The 21,659-nt window shown below is 43.3% G+C and overlaps 2 protein-coding genes across 6 annotated transcripts in view; one reads left to right on the top strand and one right to left on the bottom strand.

The window, feature by feature from the left end:
• Window positions 1–21,659, top strand: part of LOC126190999 (cytosolic carboxypeptidase 1-like) — a 519,277-nt gene that overhangs the window by 245,617 nt on the left and 252,001 nt on the right. The gene's annotated exons all lie outside the window — the stretch shown is intronic.
• The window catches only part of LOC126191000 (uncharacterized), a 57,559-nt gene continuing 36,503 nt past the window's right edge, over window positions 604–21,659 (bottom strand). Inside the window, exons 2-5 of one of the 2 annotated variants that reach the window (XM_049931680.1) lie at window positions 13,998–14,180; window positions 13,485–13,713; window positions 5,078–5,236; window positions 604–1,505 (exon numbers count right to left, since the gene is read on the bottom strand). In XM_049931680.1, coding sequence (XP_049787637.1) covers window positions 995–1,505; window positions 5,078–5,236; window positions 13,485–13,713; window positions 13,998–14,180 — 1,082 coding nt within the window. In that variant the 3' untranslated portion in view covers window positions 604–994. Of the gene's footprint in view, window positions 1,506–5,069; window positions 5,237–13,484; window positions 13,714–13,997; window positions 14,181–21,659 lie in introns of both variants that reach the window. The other variant, XM_049931681.1, reaches the window with a different exon arrangement.

Here is a 21,659-nt window from a genome sequence, read left to right as displayed (position 1 = left end):
CAATCACCTAAATCTAGTTGTGGGAAGCCAGCAAGAACTGTAAATTGATGAAGGATGGGTCAAATTTTAGTATCTTCAAAAAAATAAGAGTTTTCTATGTCAGGCTATTCTCAGCATAATTTACTTAATAGTTCATAGATGACTGACTTGTTCGTCATGTTATATGCACAGGTTGTCAAGGTGTTTTTTTTTTTTAAATTGCTAGAAAATCTTTAAAAAAGTTGAACTATAAAGGTGAAGCATGTTATTTGTGAATCCTCAGAAACATACAGTTAGTTGCATGTAAAGATTGAACTTACTGTTACCATTCTCATTAGAAAAGTGCGACTGGGGCACTTGTCAGTAGATAGAAACTTTTAAAATGTCTAGAGTGAGATAAAAATGTATCATTTATCATTGGGAGTTTGTGTGTTCTAATTCATATATTGCTAGTTTGCATTGAGAAAGTTCGTTTTATCTCAGTTCATGATACTTACGTTATGTTGTACACATAGATAACTTTCACAATGCACAAGGTTTTGTTGTCAGAAAACTGTCGAGGCTCTATGTATCAGGTAAGGCTATTTACTTTAGGCAGTCCTAAGCAGAGAACTTTCACACAAGTATTACAACATTAGATTTATTTATGGCAGATCTACAGCTTTCCATACAAGGCACTAATAATTGATAAATGACAAAAGATCCCAGTTCTGTGAAATAGTCATGCATGTTGTAAGAGTATTCTGGCAGTAGGCTTCTGTTGTCCAACAACACGCACAATAAGTTCACATTAACATCCATATTTCTTACTTACATATGTATCCACACATTATACACATATTTCAGTTTCTTTCTATGTTTAGTGATGCACGATTTAAGCAAATGTGTGTTAAGAAAATCAAAAGATAGAAGCATCACTGTAACTTTGATGTTGACTGTATTGTCAAACAATTGTTCTTCTTTTTCAAGATGCCCAACACTGTATTTCATATAACCTTTTTTTGTAATTTCATGGCTACTTTGCAGTTGGAGGATCGATAACCTTGCCACGTGCAAAGGTTTTTGGACCAGTCATCTGGGCAGTCACTTTGCTCTCATCATTGTCCCGTGTGGTCATTGGAGCTGCAGTGTTAGAAGGTTCTGTATACTTGCTTACTGGCACAGGTTCTTCACTGTTTACTCCAACAGCAGTTACATAAACAACATTGCTGTCAGAATCTTTTCTTGGAAATGCCTTTGTTACAATGTTAGGTATGGATTTGTTTTCGGAACTTCTTGGCGAAGGCATGAGATCTGGAAAAATTGAAGACAGTGGTAGTGGGGCAGATTTCTCTGATGGTGGTCTGAGAGTCACTCGACGGTTTGTCTTGTCCAAATCTTTCCCTCTGGCAGGAGTAGTGCTTGGACTTTCTGAAGATTTTTCTGTCGTTACTGGAGTAGTGGATGTAGTAGTAGGTGCTGCTGTTGTCGATGTTTGTTGTCCAGCTGCTGAGGGATATTTGCTGCCAGATGGGTATTTGCTGCTCCTGCAAACACAGTGTGACTCAGCAAGCTCTTAATGCATGTAGCACACACACACACACACACACACACACAAATCAGATTTATCCACTAAAAGATGAAGACTTAGTCAGTGTTTCTTAGAGAGGGCACTATGATACAATTCATGTATTACCTTAATGTGCATTATATATACAGCATTGCCATACTGTTTGATATAAATTTTAATTTATACAAGAACATAATTTTTTCTTCCACCAGTTTTATTTTTCATGTGAGTACTTACATCTATCCATGTCAAAAAAATTAGTCTACACACCACTGCCAGTTACTGCTTTATCCATAAATTTTAAAACTTTTCCAAAATTTTGTTTCATTTTATGTTTTAAAGTTTTTAAGTTTTTGATAGTTTATGCACAAGATATATCAATAGATAGATGTTAATATTTGAAATATATATGTTGTTAGTACATGGAAAAAATAATACTGTTAATTATTGTAATGCTCCATTTACATAGAAAAGGGTAATCTAGAATGCAACTGCAACCAATAAAAGATAGAAAAATGTTTCCTTATAAGACAACAGCATACTGTCACACAATCTCTCTCTCTCTCTCTCTCTCTCTCTCTCTCTCTCTCTCTCTCTCTCTCTCTCACACACACACACACACACACACACACACACACACACACACACTGAGACATTCACTTCTTTTTGGGAACTTATCCTGTCCAGACCTGTAAAAAGTCTAGATCCCCTTTTTCTGGCAGTTCTGAAAGTTTGTGAGTTTTAGTGACCCGCAGCCACCTACCACCGTGTGTGTGTGTGTGTGTGTGTGTGTGTGTGTGTGTGTGTGTGTGTGTGTGCGAGTGTCAAATTTTCGCGAATGCGTCAGTAGTTCTGTGCGTGCCGCCAGAGGCGCTGGGTTTATTCGCACAAAGTGCGGATCATTTATTCCTTGTTTTTGTTACCTTTAGTATGTTAATTATTCAATGTTTTTTATCTCTCTTTCTCTAGTGTGTGGTCCTTTCATATGTATTTAGTAATGCTAGCAATGAGGAGCTCGCTGACCTCGACTAGACTATTGCACATTACTAGAATCATGAGCTCTGTATTTTAGCTCCGCACACAAAAATAAAGTTCCATCATTTAGTTTAACATAAAAAATTAAATAAATAATGAAACCCTTCCCGCTCGCCTGCACCGTCACCTGACGTACGCTGGTATCACCGGCGTTTCGGGTAAAGTGTGTAATGCTGCACCAAACCATGTGCGTTCCCAAATGCCAGTGGCAATTGAACATTTGCCATTCTCCCGTCAGCCGACAGCACATCTAGCGGGCATTTTGGCCTGCAGTGTAGCTGTTTTACTAATGGCATGGCAGAATCACAGGCCATAATTCATTTACACTGTGGCTGAAGAGTCTTTCACCATTTGTCTACCAATGGTGTATTACAACATAGTATTTAGATCTTTCCACAGTTTCATTATGTTAGATCTTCATTTAAATGATCTTTACTGCACAAAAAGTTTTAATTCATAGTAAAAGAGAGATATTTATTGTAAATCCCTTGATTAAAAAGTTTCCAAGAATTGGTATTAGAAATTGTAATTTGTCTTGCTGTCATGGGATAGATACACCATATTTCACAGTTTTTACAAGCTATATGAGCGCAGAAGATACTGATAACTGTCTTAGATACAAGACAGTTGGTATTTAATCCAAGTTAGTTAATAAATTAGGCTCATTTAACAGTAATAGAACAATACTGTTTGTTAGCAGTTATTGTTTCCCCAGACTTCATCAATACAGGATGCTGAGAGAGACCAAAGGATTTGAAGCATACAACAAGGAAAGAGAGAGATGTGAATTAGTTGTGCAACTATATATATATATATATATATATATATATAGCTTCTCTGTGGAAACACTTGCATAACTTTCATAATTTATCAGAAAAAGGAACCTTTCCTTGGCTCAATTTGTCTGTATTAAAATGTTCTTCTTTTTTTAAAAAGTAATGTTCTGTATTTTTGTGTGTGATAACTCTGCATTTAGTTTTAACTTGTTCTTTGTATTAAATGACAATTTGTACATAGATAAATGTTTTTTTCTTTTCTATATATGGGATAAGGTATGTTACAGTCATTATCAGATAGTAAACATATATCAACTGGAATTTGAGAAGGTAATTTGGAATATTCGTTATAGAGTAGAAAATACATTTCAGATGCATGTTCTAAATGTGTAACTTCATGACAGTTCTGTTTTTAATCAGCTATGTGTTGGCAGAATTCTTGTTCAAATTATATACTTCTAAACTGGTAATGTGTGGAACGAATGCAGCTGAATGTTACACAGCTCTGTATGATACTGTACACGCCATAAAAGTTCATTATATATATATACCAGAGCTAATCCTTTCTCTGTTCTATTTAGTGTTTCTCATTGAAAGTACTCATTCCCTCATATCTCCTGCTGCCGATGTGATATATTATAGAATTCTCAATGCCTCTTTAATAATTAGTAGAAAACTGAAGAAGTTTGTTATTCAGTACTTCATACAGTAAAAGCAGAAGAGCTGCTCTATCCTTGTACTTCATAAGACATCTACAGAGAGAAAATAAGTCTACTTTCTACACAATGGATGTAATTACAAACAAATTAATTCATAATCATTTGCCTCCACCATGTCGAATAATTCACCTCATGTATATGCCAATAATGCATAAAAAGAGAAATTGTTTACTGTTCAGCATTATCTTGATATTTGTCATTCTGAACTTATGCACCATCTTTCATGACCTTGTGGGTAATGGCACATCTCATAAACTTACTTCTTCAACACTGATAAAACATAGTTGTCCATTTCTTATAGAGCTTTACAGCACCATGCCAATGGAAATAAGATGTTCAGCTCCTACTGAGTTGAAATATAATTGAAATTACGAATGACGTAGACCAACCTAAGTGATTTGCAACTGGTGAGGTGACTGAGAGAATTATTACTTCTGAAGAATTGCAAATTCTCTGTATAATAAATGTCAGGACCAAGAAAAAAATATTCCACGTTTGAGAAACAAACTGTTAGTTGGAAATAAAACACCAGTTAAATAGGAAATTGTAGAATTTACATCAGATCCATGCTTTGTCAGTAAATACCAAAATTAAAGGATCAGATCATGCAAGAACATGTGTAATGCTGTCCCTATGGAGAAATGCTATGACGAAAATGAATCAGATAAATCTACATCTCACCAGACAAGATCCCCAATAGTGATACCTAAACAAATATTCAAGATTGTCATGCATGTGTCTAAAATAATTGTTCAGTTGTTAATGCCAAGAGTGACAGCCTTACAGAAAAAAGTTTTGTAAGGAGATAATCATTGTATGTACAACATCTGTGTGCAGATTTGTGATTTAGAAAAGCCATGGGGTAGAAATCAAACTAATTTATTATTTACTGTTTGGTGCATTGGTTGTACATAGTGTCGCATCACTTTGCACTGTATGATGCTTGGAATTACTGTGCAGCAGCTGCCTAGACTAATGGTTTTTTGATATGGATAGACATGTGTTCCTCACCTTCTTACCCCTGGGATGTGGACACAGGAATGGAGCCATAATTGTAATAGTAGCACCGTGTCTGTTCACATATGAAGTCCTTCACAGCATTGCAGTCATCTGTCTCCCAGGAAAGTTCTGGTGCCCTCAGTGTCACACAGCCTGTATTTGGGTTGTGATATCCTCCTCTGTTAAAAAGGATAACAATTTAAGACTGTTTTTGCATCTAAGATATCATGAAAGTAAGTAAATTATTTAAAACCTTGGTAAATAAACATAATAAAGTTAGCTGCACTTTATAACTTTCTAAAAAGCAATGAAGTAAAACTGTAAAGGGAACAAATATTTCCCTTCAGTGCTAAGAAGCACATATGTAATGCACTTCTTTCCAGTTGATGACACTATTGAAACCATCCACAGAAACTGCCCTTGGCTTTATGGGTAATTGCTGCTAGATTGATCAGTGTGTTCTTCACCTTCTTATAAGTAATTTCTTGTCATTGTGCTTCCTTAAATCATTCAATATTTAAGGGCAGTAGGTCTTGCATATCTCTACTGGTGAACTCAACCATGACCCATAAAATTGCTACACCAGGAAGAATAACAAATAATTAAATGTTATTTATCATGTGTATTCAGTATAAGAAAATGAATATGTGATTGTAGTTGATTTGGGAGTGTACAGTGTACAATAGTAAATTTTTTACACAGAGCTGTCACCTCTGGTAGCAACAGTGGTGCTAACCTGGCTGGGCATTGATTTGAACTTAACTCATATATCAGATAAGGGTACATCATTACATACTGCTTCAATCTTAGTGGCTGATGAGTGGTGGCATACCATTCTTTTGGCAGCCTGTGACCAGGTGTTTGCAGCAGGCGAGAGATCTTGCTAACATGCGTGCCAGAGCAACGTTTGAACTCTCTCTGTATGCAGTCATGCAGTATATTGTCAGAAGATAACATTGTACATACCTCAAAGAATGGGCACAGTCACTTCAGAATTACAGTTACAGCATCCCTGCTTTTATCCATTGAATACTGTTTAAAAGTATGTAGTGAATTATTTATAATTTTAAATAAGTATGCAAAGAAATCATTTTCATACATATGCGTATAACGGACTTGCCCAATGTCTAATGCATGAGCTGTGTACAAAGGACTCGGGACCAATAAAAATACAGCGCAACACAAACATAACAATTGCTGTCAGAATTACCAGTTATGTGAACCAAAAGTGATAATGTTTAAACCCAAAGGTATCCGATACCATCTCTCTAGGTGCTGGTCTCGTATGACGATTACAAATGCAATCTCTCAGTGTTCATTCTATTTGGAATATCTAGATGACTGCCATGATGCTGTATGCAGATCTGTGACTCTTACGAAAAGGTGTGGCATCAGTTTTTTCATTGAATGCACCACTGTAGTGTGCCTCTCTCTCTCTCTGCTGCCCTAACAAGGGAATCTGCAACAATGGTTGTTATGCTGACAGCCTGTGGTGCTCCAAGGTCCTGCCACTCCTGGTACATTTTCTCCTTTTTACAGGAGACATAACATGATCTCTCACAAACAAACAACATTAATATGTGATACCTTAATGATAAACCCACTGCATAATCCGTCTTTTCTTCAGAATGAAGATGGCGTCACTCGTACCTACTTTTTAGCGTTGTGCTGAAGTGCTAATTATTTGCATATTCAAGCACTAGTGCACGCTAATTTGACATTTGTTGCATGCCCCCTTCATGTCATCGCAGTTTTAATGGCCAGCAATGTGTGTGTGCTAATTCACCAAAAAAAAAATCATGTCACTGGGAACATAAATAATGGTAAAACGTTGAGCGATGTTCCTGTAAACAGTGACTGGAAAATAATTAAACTTCACTGTACCAAATAAAGAATTTCTTCTATTCATAGTTTCATTTTTTATTGGCATTATATGTGATTTATGCTGCAGTATTATGTATATGGACGTGTACACCTTATATTATAGGGTGCGAAACAGCCAACACAGGGGATGTAAGCATCATTTCTTGAACTGTGATTATTTTAAACACTATCTGTGGTCAAAATTGCTATTAATTTCAATAATCCTTTCTATCATTACTTGTTACAATCCCCCCTGCGGGTTCGGGGGTTAGAATAGGCCCGCGGTATTCCTGCCTGTCGTAAGAGGCGACTAAAAGGAGTCTCACGTGTTTCGGCCTTATGTGATGGTCCCCTCTCGGGTTTGACCTCCATCTTTCTAAATTATTCCGAAGAGCGAGCCAATTGGGGAAGGGCGCCTTACATGGTGCACTGTATCCATCGTGCAATTAGACCTTTAGCCGTCTTTCTCGTCGTTGCAATGGTGTCCCGCTCGTTTTCGATCTCTTGGGCGATTACCACACTGCACTCTGCAGCGTTTCTTTTAACTGCGACGACGACCTTGGCCATTTTTTGCACCTAAGATCCAGCACGGTAGCCAGTCCGTTGTGGTGGGGCCGCCATGTACCCTCTTGGTTGTAGCCCCCTGACAACACAGGGATCGCTCTACTGATGCCTGCGCCGTTAACTCCCCACGTATGCCAAGGAGTAGATGCCCATCGCCCCGGGGCATCGGGACTCCCGGCAATGGCCATCCTGCCAGGTGGCCTTTGCTGTGGCTGGGTGGCGCCCGTGGGGAGGGCCCTTGGTCGGAGTAGGTGGCATCAGGGCGGATGGCCCGCAATGAAGCGTGGTACATCATCTCTCGCTGGTGGGCCACCACCAGCAGTCTCTAAGCGATCGAGGTCTAACCTCAACGGCAGGAAATACGATCCACGATCATTTCCCTCCCTGGCCACTCCATGGGAGGAACGTATGGCAAAAGAAGGCAGTGGAGACTATTCACCCCGGTTCCTTGTGTGTACGCGAGTTGATGGGGAATCGTTTATGTCAACCAAGCCCCAGTTTTTTGTGGAGCATTTAGAGGACAAGTTCGGGGAGGTGGAGGGCTTGTCCAAGATGCGCTCTGGTTCTGTGCTCATCAAAACGGCATCCTCTGCCCAGTCACGGAGGTTGCTCAATTGTGACAAGTTGGGGGATGTTTCAGTTAACATCACGCCGCATAAGAGTCTGAACATGGTCCAGGGTATAATATTCCACAGGGATCTTCTTCTGCAGTCCGACGATGAATTACGCGCCAACCTCGAACGACGAGGTGTTCACTTCGTCCGGCGCGTCCATCGGGGTCCGAGGGATAATCAGGTAGCCACCGGTGCCTTCATCTTGGCCTTTGAGGGTGATGTCTTACCCGAAAAGGTTAAGGTGATGGTTTACCGTTGTGATGTGAAGCCATATATCCCTCCTCCGATGCGGTGTTTTAAATGCTGGAAGTTCGGGCACATGTCATCTCGCTGTACTTCCAGCATCACATGTCGGGATTGTGGACGTCCTTCGCATCCTGATACTCCATGTGCCCCGCCTCCTATCTGTGTTAACTGCGGAGAACACCATTCCCCCTGCTCGCCGGACTGTAGGATCTTTCAGAAGGAAAGAAAGATAATGGAATATAAGACCCTGGACCGCCTGTCCTACACCGAGGCAAGGCGGAAATTTGAGCGGCTACATCCTGTGCCAATGCCAACTAGTTATGCCGCTGCTGCAACACCAGTTCGATCTCAGCTCGGTCAGCATTCACCGGCCCCCTTGGTTGTGGGGGGCACTTCACTCCCTGTTGCTCCTGCTCCATCTACTTCAGGAGCAACACCACCCCAACCACCGGGGACATCTGTTCCCCCTTCACAGCCGGAGAAGCGTGAGCCTTCTTCGGCTCCTCTCGCTCGGAAGGGGTCCCTTGGGGCCCTCCCATCCCAGGCTTTGCCCAGTGCCAAAGTGGACACCCGCAAGGTTGTCAAACAATCACCGGTCGCTGGTCGTCGGGCGTCACGGTCGTCTTCAGTCCCAGAGACTGACCCAGTGAGGCCCTCCCAGCCAGAACCACCTAAGGCTCAGCGCGCAAAGCAGTCAAAGAAAAAGGCTCCCAAGCATCCTGAAATTGCGGTGGCACCTGTCCCACCGCAACCTTCTCCCTCTGCGTCCGAGGATGAGGTGGAGATCCTGGCGTCCGCTGAGGACATGGATCTCGCCAGTCCCTCGGATGCAGTAGGTAGCTGTTGTCCAGGTGGTGACTCAGTAGCAGCAGGGGCCCCGGAGGCGTAATCTGCCTCCCCAGTCCCTTCACGCCTTTCCCATCCATGGCTAATACCATCCTCCAGTGGAACTGCAGCGGTTTCTTCCACCATCTAGCTGAGCTCCGCCAACTTCTCAGCCTTCGCCCTTTCTTCTGCATTGCTCTGCAGGAAACTTGGTTTCCGGCGATGCGAACCCCCGCCCTCCGTGGCTATCGGGGTTATTACAAGAACCGAGCAGCTTATGAAAGGGTGTCTGGTGGCGTCTGCATTTATATCCTTCACACTCTGCACAGCGAGTCTGTCCCTCTCCAGACGCCTTTAGAGGCTGTCGCTGTACGTGTGTGGACGCCACAGGCTGTTACCGTCTGCAGCCTTTACATTCCACCGGATGGTGATGTCTCGCAGCATGTCCTGGCTGCACTGGTCGCCCAATTGCCGCCACCTTTCTTGCTATTGGGCGACTTCAACGCTCATAACCCTCTGTGGGGTGGGTCAGTGGCAACAGGTCGAGGCGCCATCATTGAGCATTTATTGTCGCAGCTCGATCTCTCGCTGTTAAATGATGGTGCCTTCACACACTTCAGTGTGGCGCATGGCACCTACTCCGCCATTGACCTTTCAATCTGTAGCCATAGCCTCTTACCGTCTGTCCAATGGAGTGTGCATGACGACCTGTGTGGTAGTGACCATTTTCCGATCTTTTTGTCACTACCACAGCGCCCCTCTTCTGGGCACCCTAGCAGATGGGCTATGAATAAGGCTGACTGGGACTTGTTCTCCTCCACTGCCGCTTTTGAGCCTCTCTCTACCGATGACATTGATGCGGTCGTTCAATCGGTCACCACCGGCATCGTTACTGCCGCCGAATCTGCCATTCCCCATTCCTGTGGGTCCCCTCGGCGGAAGGCTGTGCCTTGGTGGTCGCCTGAGATCGCTGCAGCGATTAAAGATCGCCGGCGGGCGCTCCAGCGTCACAAGCGACACCCCTCCCTCGACCACCTTATCGCCTTCAAACGGCTGCGTGCGCGGGCCCGCCTCCTTATCCGCCAAGGCAAGAAGGAGTGCTGGGAGCGGTATGTGTCCACCATTGGCCTCCATGTCACTCCTTCGCAGGTCTGGGCCAAGATTCGACGCGTCTACGGCTATCGGCCACCTGCCAGCGTCCCTGCGCTCTCACTGAATGGAGCAGTTTGTACTGACTCCGACGTCATTGCCAATCGCTTAGCAGAGCATTTTGCTATGAGTTCCGCTTCTGCGAATTACCCCCAGGCCTTCCGCTCCATTAAAGAGCGGATGGAACGTCGGAGCCTTTCGTTTCGCACCAACCACCCGGAATCTTACAATGCTCCATTTAGTGAGTGGGAATTTCGCAGTGCCCTCGCTGCTTGCCCTGATACCGCTCCTGGGCCAGATGGCATCCACTGTCAGATGCTGAAACACCTTTCAGTGGACTGCCAGCGGCGCCTTCTCGATCTTTACAACCGTCTTTGGGTCGAGGGGGAGTTTCCGTCGCAATGGCGGGAAGGCATTGTTATCCCCGTTTTGAAACCTGGACAGCACCCTCTGGAGGTGGACAGCTACCGTCCCATTAGCCTCACCAACGTTCTTTGCAAGTTGCTTGAACGGATGGTGAGCCGGCGCTTGCATTGGGTACTGGAGTCTCGAGGCCTTCTGGCTCCATCTCAGGGTGGGTTCCGTAAAGGCCGCTCCGCCGCCGACAATCTGGTGAGCCTGGAGTCGGCCATCCGTACTGCCTTTTCCCGCCGTCAGCACCTGGTCGCTGTCTTTTTCGACATGCGGAAGGCGTACGATACGACGTGGCGTCATCACATTCTTTCTACGCTCCATGGATGGGGTCTTCGGGGTCCTCTGCCGATTTTTATCCGCAATTTTCTGTCGTGTCGTACCTTCCGCGTGCAAGTCGCGGCCTCGTATAGTTCCTCCCACGTCCAGGAGAACGGTGTGCCACAGGGCTCTGTTTTAAGTGTCTGTCTGTTTTTAATAGCCATTAACGGGCTTGCTGCGGCCGTGGGAAATTCTGTCTCCGCTTCCCTGTATGCTGACGACTTCTGCCTTTATTACAGCTCTACTGGCATTGCCGCTGTTGAACGTCAGCTACAGGGCGCTATCCGTAAGGCGCAGTCTTGGGCTGTAGCGCATGGGTTTCAGTTTTCGGCGGCCAAGACCCGCGTTATACATTTCTGCCGGCGCCGAACAGTCCATCCTGAGCCGCGGCTTTATCTTGCCGACGAACTCCTTGCTGTGGTGGAGACCCACAGGTTTTTGGGGGTGGTTTTTGATGCCCGGTTGACTTGGCTGCCTCATATCCAGCAGCTTAAACAGACGTGTTGGCGGCATCTAAACGCTCTGAGATGCTTGAGCCACACCCGCTGGGGAGCCGACCGCTCTACCCTGTTACGGCTCTACCAGGCGTTAATCCAGTCCCGTCTGGATTATGGGTGCCTGGCATATGGCTCAGCATCCCCGTCTGCGTTGCGGGTGCTGGACCCAATCCTCCACAGCGGGATACGCCTTGCCACTGGTGCTTTCCGCACCAGCCCTGTGGACAGCTTACTCGTGGAGGCAGGTGTCCCTCCACTGCGGTTCCGGCGCCAACGTTTGCTGGCCGCTTATGCTGCCCATGTTCTAAGCTCGCCCGGGCATCCTAACTATCGTCTCCTGTTCCCGCAGTCAGTCGTCCGTCTGCCGGAACGTCGGCCCCGGTCGGGTTGTCCGATCGCCATACGCGTCAAGGAGCTTCTCTCCGGGCTTGGGCTTGTCCCTGTTCCACCTCCTTTCCGGGCACTTCTGCGTACACCCCCGTGGTGCGTTCCTCGCCCTTGCCTTCGGCTCGACTTGGCACAGGGCTCGAAGGACTCAGTCCCTCCAGAGGCCTTCCGCCGCCGCTTTTATTCCATCCTGGCCACGTATCAGGGCTCTGGCATTGTTTACACCGACGGCTCGATGGTTGCTGGTCGAGTCGGGTATGCGCTCACTCTAGGGAACCATTCCGAACAACGTTCTTTGCCGGCTGGCTGCAGCGTTTACACTGCTGAGCTGGTTGCCATCTTTCGAGCCCTAGAGTATATCCGCTCCTGCTCAGGTGAGTCGTTCGTTATCTGTAGCGATTCCCTGAGCAGTTTACGAGCACTCGACCAGTGTTTTCCTCGTTCCCGTCTGGTGATGGCTATCCATGAGTCCCTGCATACTCTTGCGCGTTGCGGCCGCTCTGCGGTCTTCGTGTGGACCCCAGGCCATGTTGGGATCCCCGGCAACGAGAATGTTGACCGGCTGGCGAAAGAGGCGACTAGTGCACCACCTCTGGACGTTGGCCTCCCGGAGACCGATTTGCGGGCGTTCCTACGCCGCAAAATTCTGGACCTTTGGGACACTGAATGGCGCGCCCTGCCTTCACGCAACAAACTTCGGGCCATCAAGGGGGCTACCGGTGTGTGGCGCTCCTCCTTGCGGGTTTCTCGCCGGGAGTCTGTTGTCCTCTGCCGGCTGCGCATTGGGCACACTCGGCTTACCCACGGCCACTTATTGCGCCGTGAGGATGCGCCTCTATGTCGCTGCGGCTCCGTTTTATCCGTGGTTCATGTTTTATTGGAGTGTCCGTTTTTAGCTGCGCTCAGGCAGTCGTTCGCACTGCCTGACTCGCTCCCTGCCCTTTTAACAGATGACCCGGCTATGGCTGACTTAGTTTTACGTTTTATTCGGGCAGGGGGTTTTTATTCTTTACTCTGAGTGTTTCTATTTTTATCTTATTGTTTTGTGTTGATTCTGGCCTTTGGCCTCCGGTTTTAAACTGATTTTTTAATGTGTTTCTAGTGGTTGGCTTTTCCTTTTTTATTTCTCTGGTCGGCCAACCACCGTCACACTCTGTGTGCTTTTAGTTCGTTTTGTCTTGTCTTTGTCTCAGTTTCTCTTGTCCTGTATCGTCTGTGATCTCTTTTGTTCCTCGTTTTTATTCTCTGTGGGTGTTCTTTGTCTTTGGAAAAAGGGACCGATGACCATAGCAGTCTGGTCCCTTTAATCCCCCAAACCAACCAACCAACCAACTTGTTACAATGACTACTAAAAATGGAAGTACAACATTGTGAACAAGGGGCTATGAACTAAATTGCATCTTCTTTTCTTATGTGCTATAATTCTGAGAGAATGGATATAATTGATAACAACCTTAAAGAAAGTTATCACCCTTTATATTGTTGTTGAAGTTAGCTACCTAAACATTTCTATTTGTTATTTGTGAAGTTCTACTGATAGTTTTTATCACCTTCGTCTCCTGTTGCTCTTGCTTCTTCCCTCAACTATCCCTTCATTTACTACACCACCATCATCAGATGCAGCATCTTGGTCTTCAGATGCTGAGTGGAGATCATTGGATGGTAGGTTCCTCATGTAATTGAATGTACTGTTGAAGGGCAAGCCAGTACTCATCCATAACATCATGTCTGATGTTCCAAGCCGATTCCCAGAAGTCCAGAAGTCATATTTGTTATAACCTGTTTTGCATTAATAGACACTTTAAGTTACAGGAAGGTATTCTTGCCAAAGTAAAGATAAATTCTGATGACATGTTATAAAGCAGTTGTAAGAATTGGCATTCTATCTAAGATTATATTTTATTTAACTATGTTATATGGGGCAATACATGAAATAAGGAAAGACAGCCGCTCATCTGTAGCAGGTCGATGCCTTGAGCACAGATATACATACTATGTTTTATTTATTTGACCATGTGTAACTGTCAGATAGTAAGTTATTAGCTTCTAATACTTTCACTTACCAGCATTTCTTAAATACTCCATTAAAGAATCTGCCTTTTCACGTGATTCAAATGATGCTAGTTGCAAACCAAGTGATCGGCAGTACTGATATGCTAGGAAATAATTGAGCTCCGGTGAGTATGGATTCATACGACTGATGAAATATTGCACTCCATCCAGCTGTATTGTTGTGATTCGCTGACCTGCAAAGGAGAAAAGTATTTCTCAGTTGAATTGTATTGCTAGAAATTTGGTTCTAACAATGAAAATACAATTAATAATTTAGAGCATAAATTTTGTTTGTACAATAAATGCTGCAACTTACAGTATAGTATTTGTCGTAAATAGTAAATCTGACAGAACTAAACAAACTGTTGGCATCAGGAAGCAGAGCAAATAATTGAGCTCTAGTGAGTATGGATTCATGCGAATGATTAACTGTAAAAGGACCCATCAGATTTTGGACCGTGAATACACATTTCTACACTAAAGTTAAGTGAAGCCTGAGAATATCTCCAACCAACCATGTTTCCTCAAAATGAAATGAAAATGGATTATAATTGAACCTTAGTCTGGATTAAAGGCCTCTACATTTGAATTGGTGCATTATGAGCTATTTGTTATCAAAAAGAAAGAGGGGAAAGAAACGGAAAACATTGAAAACTCTGGGGAAATTGTTCAGTTTCTGGTTGTTCTTTACAGTGAAAGGAATGTTCATTTCAGTGCATATCTTGCAGCATGTAGAAAGTATTGTACCAGAGGACACCGCTGTGGCCGAGCGGTTCTAGGCACTTCAGTCCGGAACCATGTTGCTGCTACAGTCGCAGGTTAGAATCCTGCCTCAGGCATGGATGTGTATGATGTCCTTAGGTTAGTTAGGTTTAAGTAGTTCTAAGTCTAGGGGACTGATGACCTCAGATGTTAAGTCACATACTGCTTAGAGCCATTTGAACCATTTTGAACCAGGAGACAGTCCCATCTGCATTCTTTCCAAATTGTATGTCTTAAATCCATTGAGCTTTTCATCAACTGTAAATAAATTTTGTCCTTTCATAGATTCCTAATCATCAGCCCACTCTGCTTCTCACTTCAATTCCCTTATCAAATTTCCTTTCATTTATTGCATCCCGGTTACCATATCGCATAAAAGGATAGTATTGAAGGCTGCACTTTGTTAAACAATTGAAAAGCACTTCTCTCTATTGCTCTAAAAGTGGAATGAGATTCCATATCTGAGAAATAGTATACAAAAATATTCTTTTATAACCACATGATCCAAGGTTTTATTATCTGAATAAGGAACGGATCACTTTTCTGCTAGAGCTGCCATTTGGATGTTTCCTATAGGTACTGTTGTCTCAGAAAAAAGAAACTGAAAAACCAGGCAGAACAGTCTGAGATTTTTGCTTGCTTGTCGCCCTCCCCCCCCCCCCCCCCCCCAAAAAAGAGAGAGAGAGAGAGAGAGAGAGTGAAAGTTATCTGACTACATTTACTGTGTGTTGATGGAAAAATAAGGGATTCATGAACCCGTGTTCAACTTTGAATACATAGTGCTTTAGTGGATAAAGTTCTGCAAGAGGCACTATACCTCACCTTACAGTTGACCCAAATAGTTGTTGTGTGTATACAGCGCAACTTAGTATCTGAACCATGGTGTTTTTGTGTTGATCTTTCATTCCTGGTACTGTAACTGGTTGGAAATTTAATCCTGAAACTGTTTGTACAGTGTGGTAGCCACTGAGTCATTTACTCTTTCAAAACTCTAAAATAAATAAAACATTATTGTGGGTTTTTCATTGAACAAAAAGCACTGTGGGCATGAGTCGACTATTAAAATTATTCAGTATATGGAGTTATCAAGTTCAGATATCTGTAGACACAGGAAAAAAGTTATCTATTGATGCAGCAAAGGCAAGTTGTCAAACACTGTGTTTCTAAAAGAGGGCATTTTTTTTTTAGAAGAATTCAGATTTAAATTTTATACTTCATTTCTCAGATGGAGCAAGCATTGGACACATCAGTGTCTGTGGTCAGGTGTTCCATTAGTCTTCATCTACCATTCAAAGATTCAGAATCTATAATCATGAACACATTGTAATGGGTGTACATGTCTCATTTATATTGATCAACTGGATAGAAGCACAACAGACTAATTATGTCATACTGTCATTTCATCTTGTAAAGCACATTAACTTTGGAACGTACTGTCGAACAGTGACTGAATTTCACTGATATTGACTTCAAAAGTTTGTTGAAAAGCTTCTGGAATCATAGAAATTAATTATTAATATTTAACAAGATATTGTTTATAACTTTACAAGATGCTGTGGTGTGTAATTGTTTCATACAGATAAACAGTGAGTGCAATGCTGTTGTATCTCCAGTAAGAACAAAGTGAATTCTTGCTTGGAACTGACATTTTGTGAAATGATTTCCAATCCAAAAAGCTTCTTGAATTCCAATACATGTTCCAGTCCTTTCAGAGCTGTTGGTAGTAATGATGTGCTTCTGGGTGCTCTGCTTTGTTATTGTCTCTATGTTATGCACAATATTTCAGTGACAAACCAGTTGTCTTCTTCATATGTTGTAAGTTTTGTTATTGTGTACTCTCTGCCTGGACTGCAACCAGACTTGCACAACTAGGCAGAACACCCAGAAGCCCACCATTAACGAATCATGCCAACAAAACCTAAGAGATCACTTCGGGTACTAATGTATTCCTAACATGAAATCCACTACCTTGAGCAAGTTCAAACAGTACTAGATAAGAAAGAGAGAAAACTTAACTGATGAATAACAAAATTGAAAAACATTTAATTTAGCATCACAAAAAGGAACCTGTTACGGGACAGCAAAAGAAATAAACAGAAGAGGAAATATGACCTTAGTGCTTTCTACACATTAAATAGAGTTTCCAAAACCAAGATTCCAATGTTGTGTGTGAAAGAGTATGTTTACTGTCAGTGTGATTACCAGTTTTGACTAAAAACAGCAAGACATGAATTTTTTAATGCAAAAGAATTATAAAACTCAGGGTTGTTAAGCGAGCAGTGTGAAGATTCTTGCCGTTAATTATAAGAAGTGAGGAAAATATATGGACGAGGGAACAAACTGGAGTTGAACATATAATTTTGGCCATAATTAAAATTAAATTGAGATGGGTGTGTGTGTGTGTGTGTGTGTGTGTGTGTGTGTGTGTGTGTGTGTGTGTGTGTGTGTTTGTCCTTACGATAATTTAGGTTACGTAGCGTGTAAGCTTAGTGACTGATGACCTTAGCAGTTAAGTCCCATAAGATTTCACACACATTTGAACATTTGATAGTAGATGGGCCAAGATGACGGTACAATGGAAGCTGGAAACATGTAGGAGCAACATGTATGTATGTGGAAAAGTATGGAGGCAATCTTCAATCCAGTGGTGGATGTGGTATTACTTGTTACTATGAACCATTGTTAAAGTGCTACACTAGAGATTGCAAAAGAAACAATTGTCATTGCCGATAGATGAGTCACTGTATATAGTGTCTTCTCTACTGTCAGCACGTGAATACATCTACAGTTATTTTCCAGAGTTCCTTGGTTCGCTCATTGAATTGGAATATAGTAAGGTCTTGGAATAGTTTTTACGCAGGGTAGCTGCTAGCTTTAAATGACAGGAAAACCACGTTTTCTTGGTAACACCAACCCAATGACACTGTGAACTGAGGGAGATGAGAACATCAGTACACAAGGAGTAGAGAAAAAAGAATCGCTAGAATCCAAAATCCTGTCCTCATGGAATCATGAGAGACTTGTTAAAAGATCAGTTCGGCTAGGTAGTACTAGGAAATAGGCCGTGACCTTATCAAAACACCATTTTGGCTGTAGTCAGATGTGATTCATTGAAATGGTAAAAAAAGTAAAATCAGGGAGGCCGTTAGCATTTGAATCTCGCTCCTCCCTAATACAAGTTTTGTTGTAACCCCTCCGCCATCACGCTCGACAGAAGAAAGGGGCATGGGCTATAAGATGAGAAGATAAGTATTAGATACGCTACATCCTCTTTGAGTACCCAACGTCAGCGTCGCCCGCTGATCCATAGATCGCTGTCAGCCGTCTCGGCATGCTACGGTGCCCCCAGCAACCCAGTCACTTGTCATAACGGCTATGAGCCGTTTCGGCTGGTTGCAGGCAGTCTGCATCAGAAAACCATAACGTCACGCGGTGGACTTCGACAACAGCCTGAAGATGAGTGTGGGATAGTAGCATTCTAACTAGACTCACGGCCGAAGACCTTATCGTTACATTGCACTCTTCTTCTACCCCGACTCCCGCGATTGTAGATTCAATCTCAGCGCACCGTGCCCAACTGCTCGGAACCCTCTTTATTCAATGATCGCCTTCACTTTTTCGGTTTCGCCTTGTTTGATTGCTGTGCGAGATAAGTAGTCAAGCATGATGCAGAGACGAGCAAAGCGCGTACGTTCAGGGCAGTTTGCATTCCCTTTTTGTTGCTCAAGCTGTTACAAGAAGATGGAGCAAGTTGGCACGTCACATAATATGTCAGATGGTATTTCTTCTTTTTTCCGAATCTGTGATACAAAATGAGGCATAGGCTTCCTGATAAGCCGAATTGACTCGTTGAGTGACCCACATTAATTTCACGGTACCATCGAACTTTCATTGCCCCTGGTCTTCGAACTTCTTACTTAAGAGAGAGTACTATTCGAACTTGTTTGCTCCGAAAAACGCATTTGGCAACTCTGTTTCCGTAAGTTTTAAGGCACGTTTTCATCTTATCGAAAGAAAAATAAAGATACTATAGAATCAAATTTCACACAAATAAAATATACTCCGTGGCTAAATGTTCTCAGACAGACATTGCTGTTTGTTCCTAACGCCGCACATATAACTAGTAGCATATCCCAGCTCCTGTTACTACAGTGACGGTCTTTAATCATCGGGGAAGAACTAAGATACATATTGAATGCGGCATTTGTTTTCTATTCTTTCTGAAGCATTGAATGCTGGATAGTTAAGCGAATTTGTCTACCACCCAGGCGATACTCTAGCCCACCACAAAGACTGATAGCCGATGCTGTTTCAGGCGGGTCTTTTGAAAAGGCCATTCTAACAGGTTCGTTTTATTTTCTTCAAATGACGACTTGAGTGTTCATTAGCAGTCAGTTGCAGGTCTCAGATGTTTTCAGAAGTACCTGAATGTATCTTGCCATCTGTTTGAACTGATGGCCCAGAAGCTTCCACTGAATATCATACGCAAAACAGGTAAATACCGTTTGCCAGGTATTCACCAGGTCTACAACTGCTCATATGTGTGGCACATCATCCACGGCGACATTACAGTTCACATCGGCGCACTGTTGTCAGTGTTTGCTGCGTTATAGGCAGCGTCGAGTGTCCGTTCGTGGATCTGACTGCTCGTTCATATTGTACCATAGATTGTACTATAAGTCCTACCACTAAATTCTTTAAGCCTGTAAGAACAACGGTTCCGATTCCCTGACACAACACTCGGGGCCAGTTCGAGAAATTTTTCCCAACAAGCGACTTATTTGGCCCCTCCCTCCTTTTCCCCCGCGCACTTTCATTCGTGTTAGTTTCCGCTACTAATTGCCAAACGCACTGTACACAAAACATGCACTTGTGCACCCCTGGCGCCCCTCTCACCCTGGCAACCCAAGTGGCATTAATAATGGGTGGCGCATTTACAAGTAGCCCCCCCTTTTGAATACGAATGCAATATTTCGACTTCTGAAATAAACAGCTACAAAAATGGGCAGTTTTCTGCAATAATCGATTGACAGCATTCATCTGTCAGCATTTCAGTATATGTCATCCCTGAAGTTAAACGTTTCTCTTTGCGATCAGCAAAATTACTTTCTCTAGAGAAGAAATAATTGAAATTTCGGAAGCGTACGTGAAAACAGGATCGATTAAGGAACTCGCGAAGTTTTCGGGGTCATGTATCGAGACAGAGGACTACCAGCAAAGAGAGCAATACAGAGTATGTATAAAAACTGGCGCACCTAATGATCTGTGCAAAATGTAAAACAACAAAAAATCCTTCAGTTCGCAAACCAGAAGTTATTGCAGGCATTCGCCGGAGAATTATTCAGAGCCCAATGAAGTCCACGCGTAAATTGGCCCAACAGGCGCATGTAAGTAGGAGTAGTTGCCAGCGGATATTGAAAAGCCTTAACTTGAAGCCGTATCGTGTGACGGTTGTGGAGCAATTAAGGGAGGATGACAGTCAGAAATGTGTGGATTACTATACGTGGCTCCCGAGTAACATCAACCATGGTGTATTAGAACCTTTCCATTAAATCATGTGTCATGAAGCATGGTTTCATCTTTCTGGTCATGTGAATTCACAGAACACGAAGTACGAGGGTAATCCCAAAGTAAGGTCTCCTACTTTTTTATAAGTGCAGAACTCTGTTTGTGTGGCAGTTGGTCACACTGTTACGAAGAGTGCTGTGTGTTAACATGCGCAAGCCGCGCTGAGGCTTAGCCGTTGAGAATGGAGATTCCGTTGGATGTTACCGCCAAGTGCGAATTGCGCGCAATTCTTCCGTTTTCTAACGCAAACGGCACTGCGCCGATTGAAATCCATCGCCAATTGACGGAAGTGTATGGTGAGTCGTGCATGGATCTCAAAAATGTTCATAAGTGGTGTAGAGAATTTGCAGCTGGTCGGACCGAAATTCACGACGATCAAAGGAGCGGGAGACCGTCAATTTATGAGGAGACAGTGTTGAAGTTTGAGCAAAGCATGCGTGAAGATCGGCCGATCACCCTGGATGATCTCTGCACGTTGGTTCCTGAGGTTTCCCGAAGCACCGCTCACAGAATTTTAACGGAAACATTGAACTACCGGAAGGTGTGCGCAAGATAGATGCCACGCATGCTGACTGAGGACCACATGCGGCAACGAGTTGATGCTTCCCGCGAAATTTCTTCACCGCCTTGCAGCCGAACAGGACAACTTTCTGGACTCAATTGTCACGGGTGACGGAACCTGGGCATACCACTTTACACCTGAGACCAAGCAACTATCATGCCAGTTCATAACTTTCTGAACAGCATGGCGGTGAGCTGGTATGACATGGGCATACAAAAACTACCACAGCGTCTACAAAAATTGTGATTATGTCGAAAAATAGCTAAATGTTCAAGCTGTAAACTGATGTAAACCATTGTAGAAATAAACAGGTCTATGTACTTATAAAAAATAGGAGACCTTACTTTTGGGATTACCCTCGTATTGGGCAATGGAGAACCCTAACATAGTGTGGCAGCCACTACTTCACGATTTAAAAAAGAAAAAAAAAAACGGGGTTTGGTGCTTTGTAACAGGAACGCGCATTGACACTACCCTCAACACGGTTCTATAAATGGAAATTTTTGATTAATTTTGTGCTCAACTCTGATTATGAAAGACATTACTGCTTCTCCCAGCAGGATGCGGCGACATGCCGCACTTTTAGGGTATCTCTGGAACGAGTCCATGATGTCTTCACTGAGGAACGAACTGTCAGTAAACATTTGTGGGCACCACGTTCACCAGATCTAACATCATGTAAAGTTTTCCTGTGGGGATACTTGAAGAGCAAGGTTTATGAAACAATTCCACGCACAATACAGGAACTGAAAGACAACATCGGCCTTGAAGTTTCTGCCAT

Source organism: Schistocerca cancellata, chromosome 6 (genome assembly GCF_023864275.1).
Source record: "Schistocerca cancellata isolate TAMUIC-IGC-003103 chromosome 6, iqSchCanc2.1, whole genome shotgun sequence".
In the NCBI taxonomy this organism is placed as follows: Eukaryota; Metazoa; Arthropoda; class Insecta; order Orthoptera; family Acrididae; genus Schistocerca; species Schistocerca cancellata.
The sequence above is the reverse complement of the archived record's forward strand: the minus strand, read 5'-3'. Positions and strand labels throughout refer to the sequence as shown.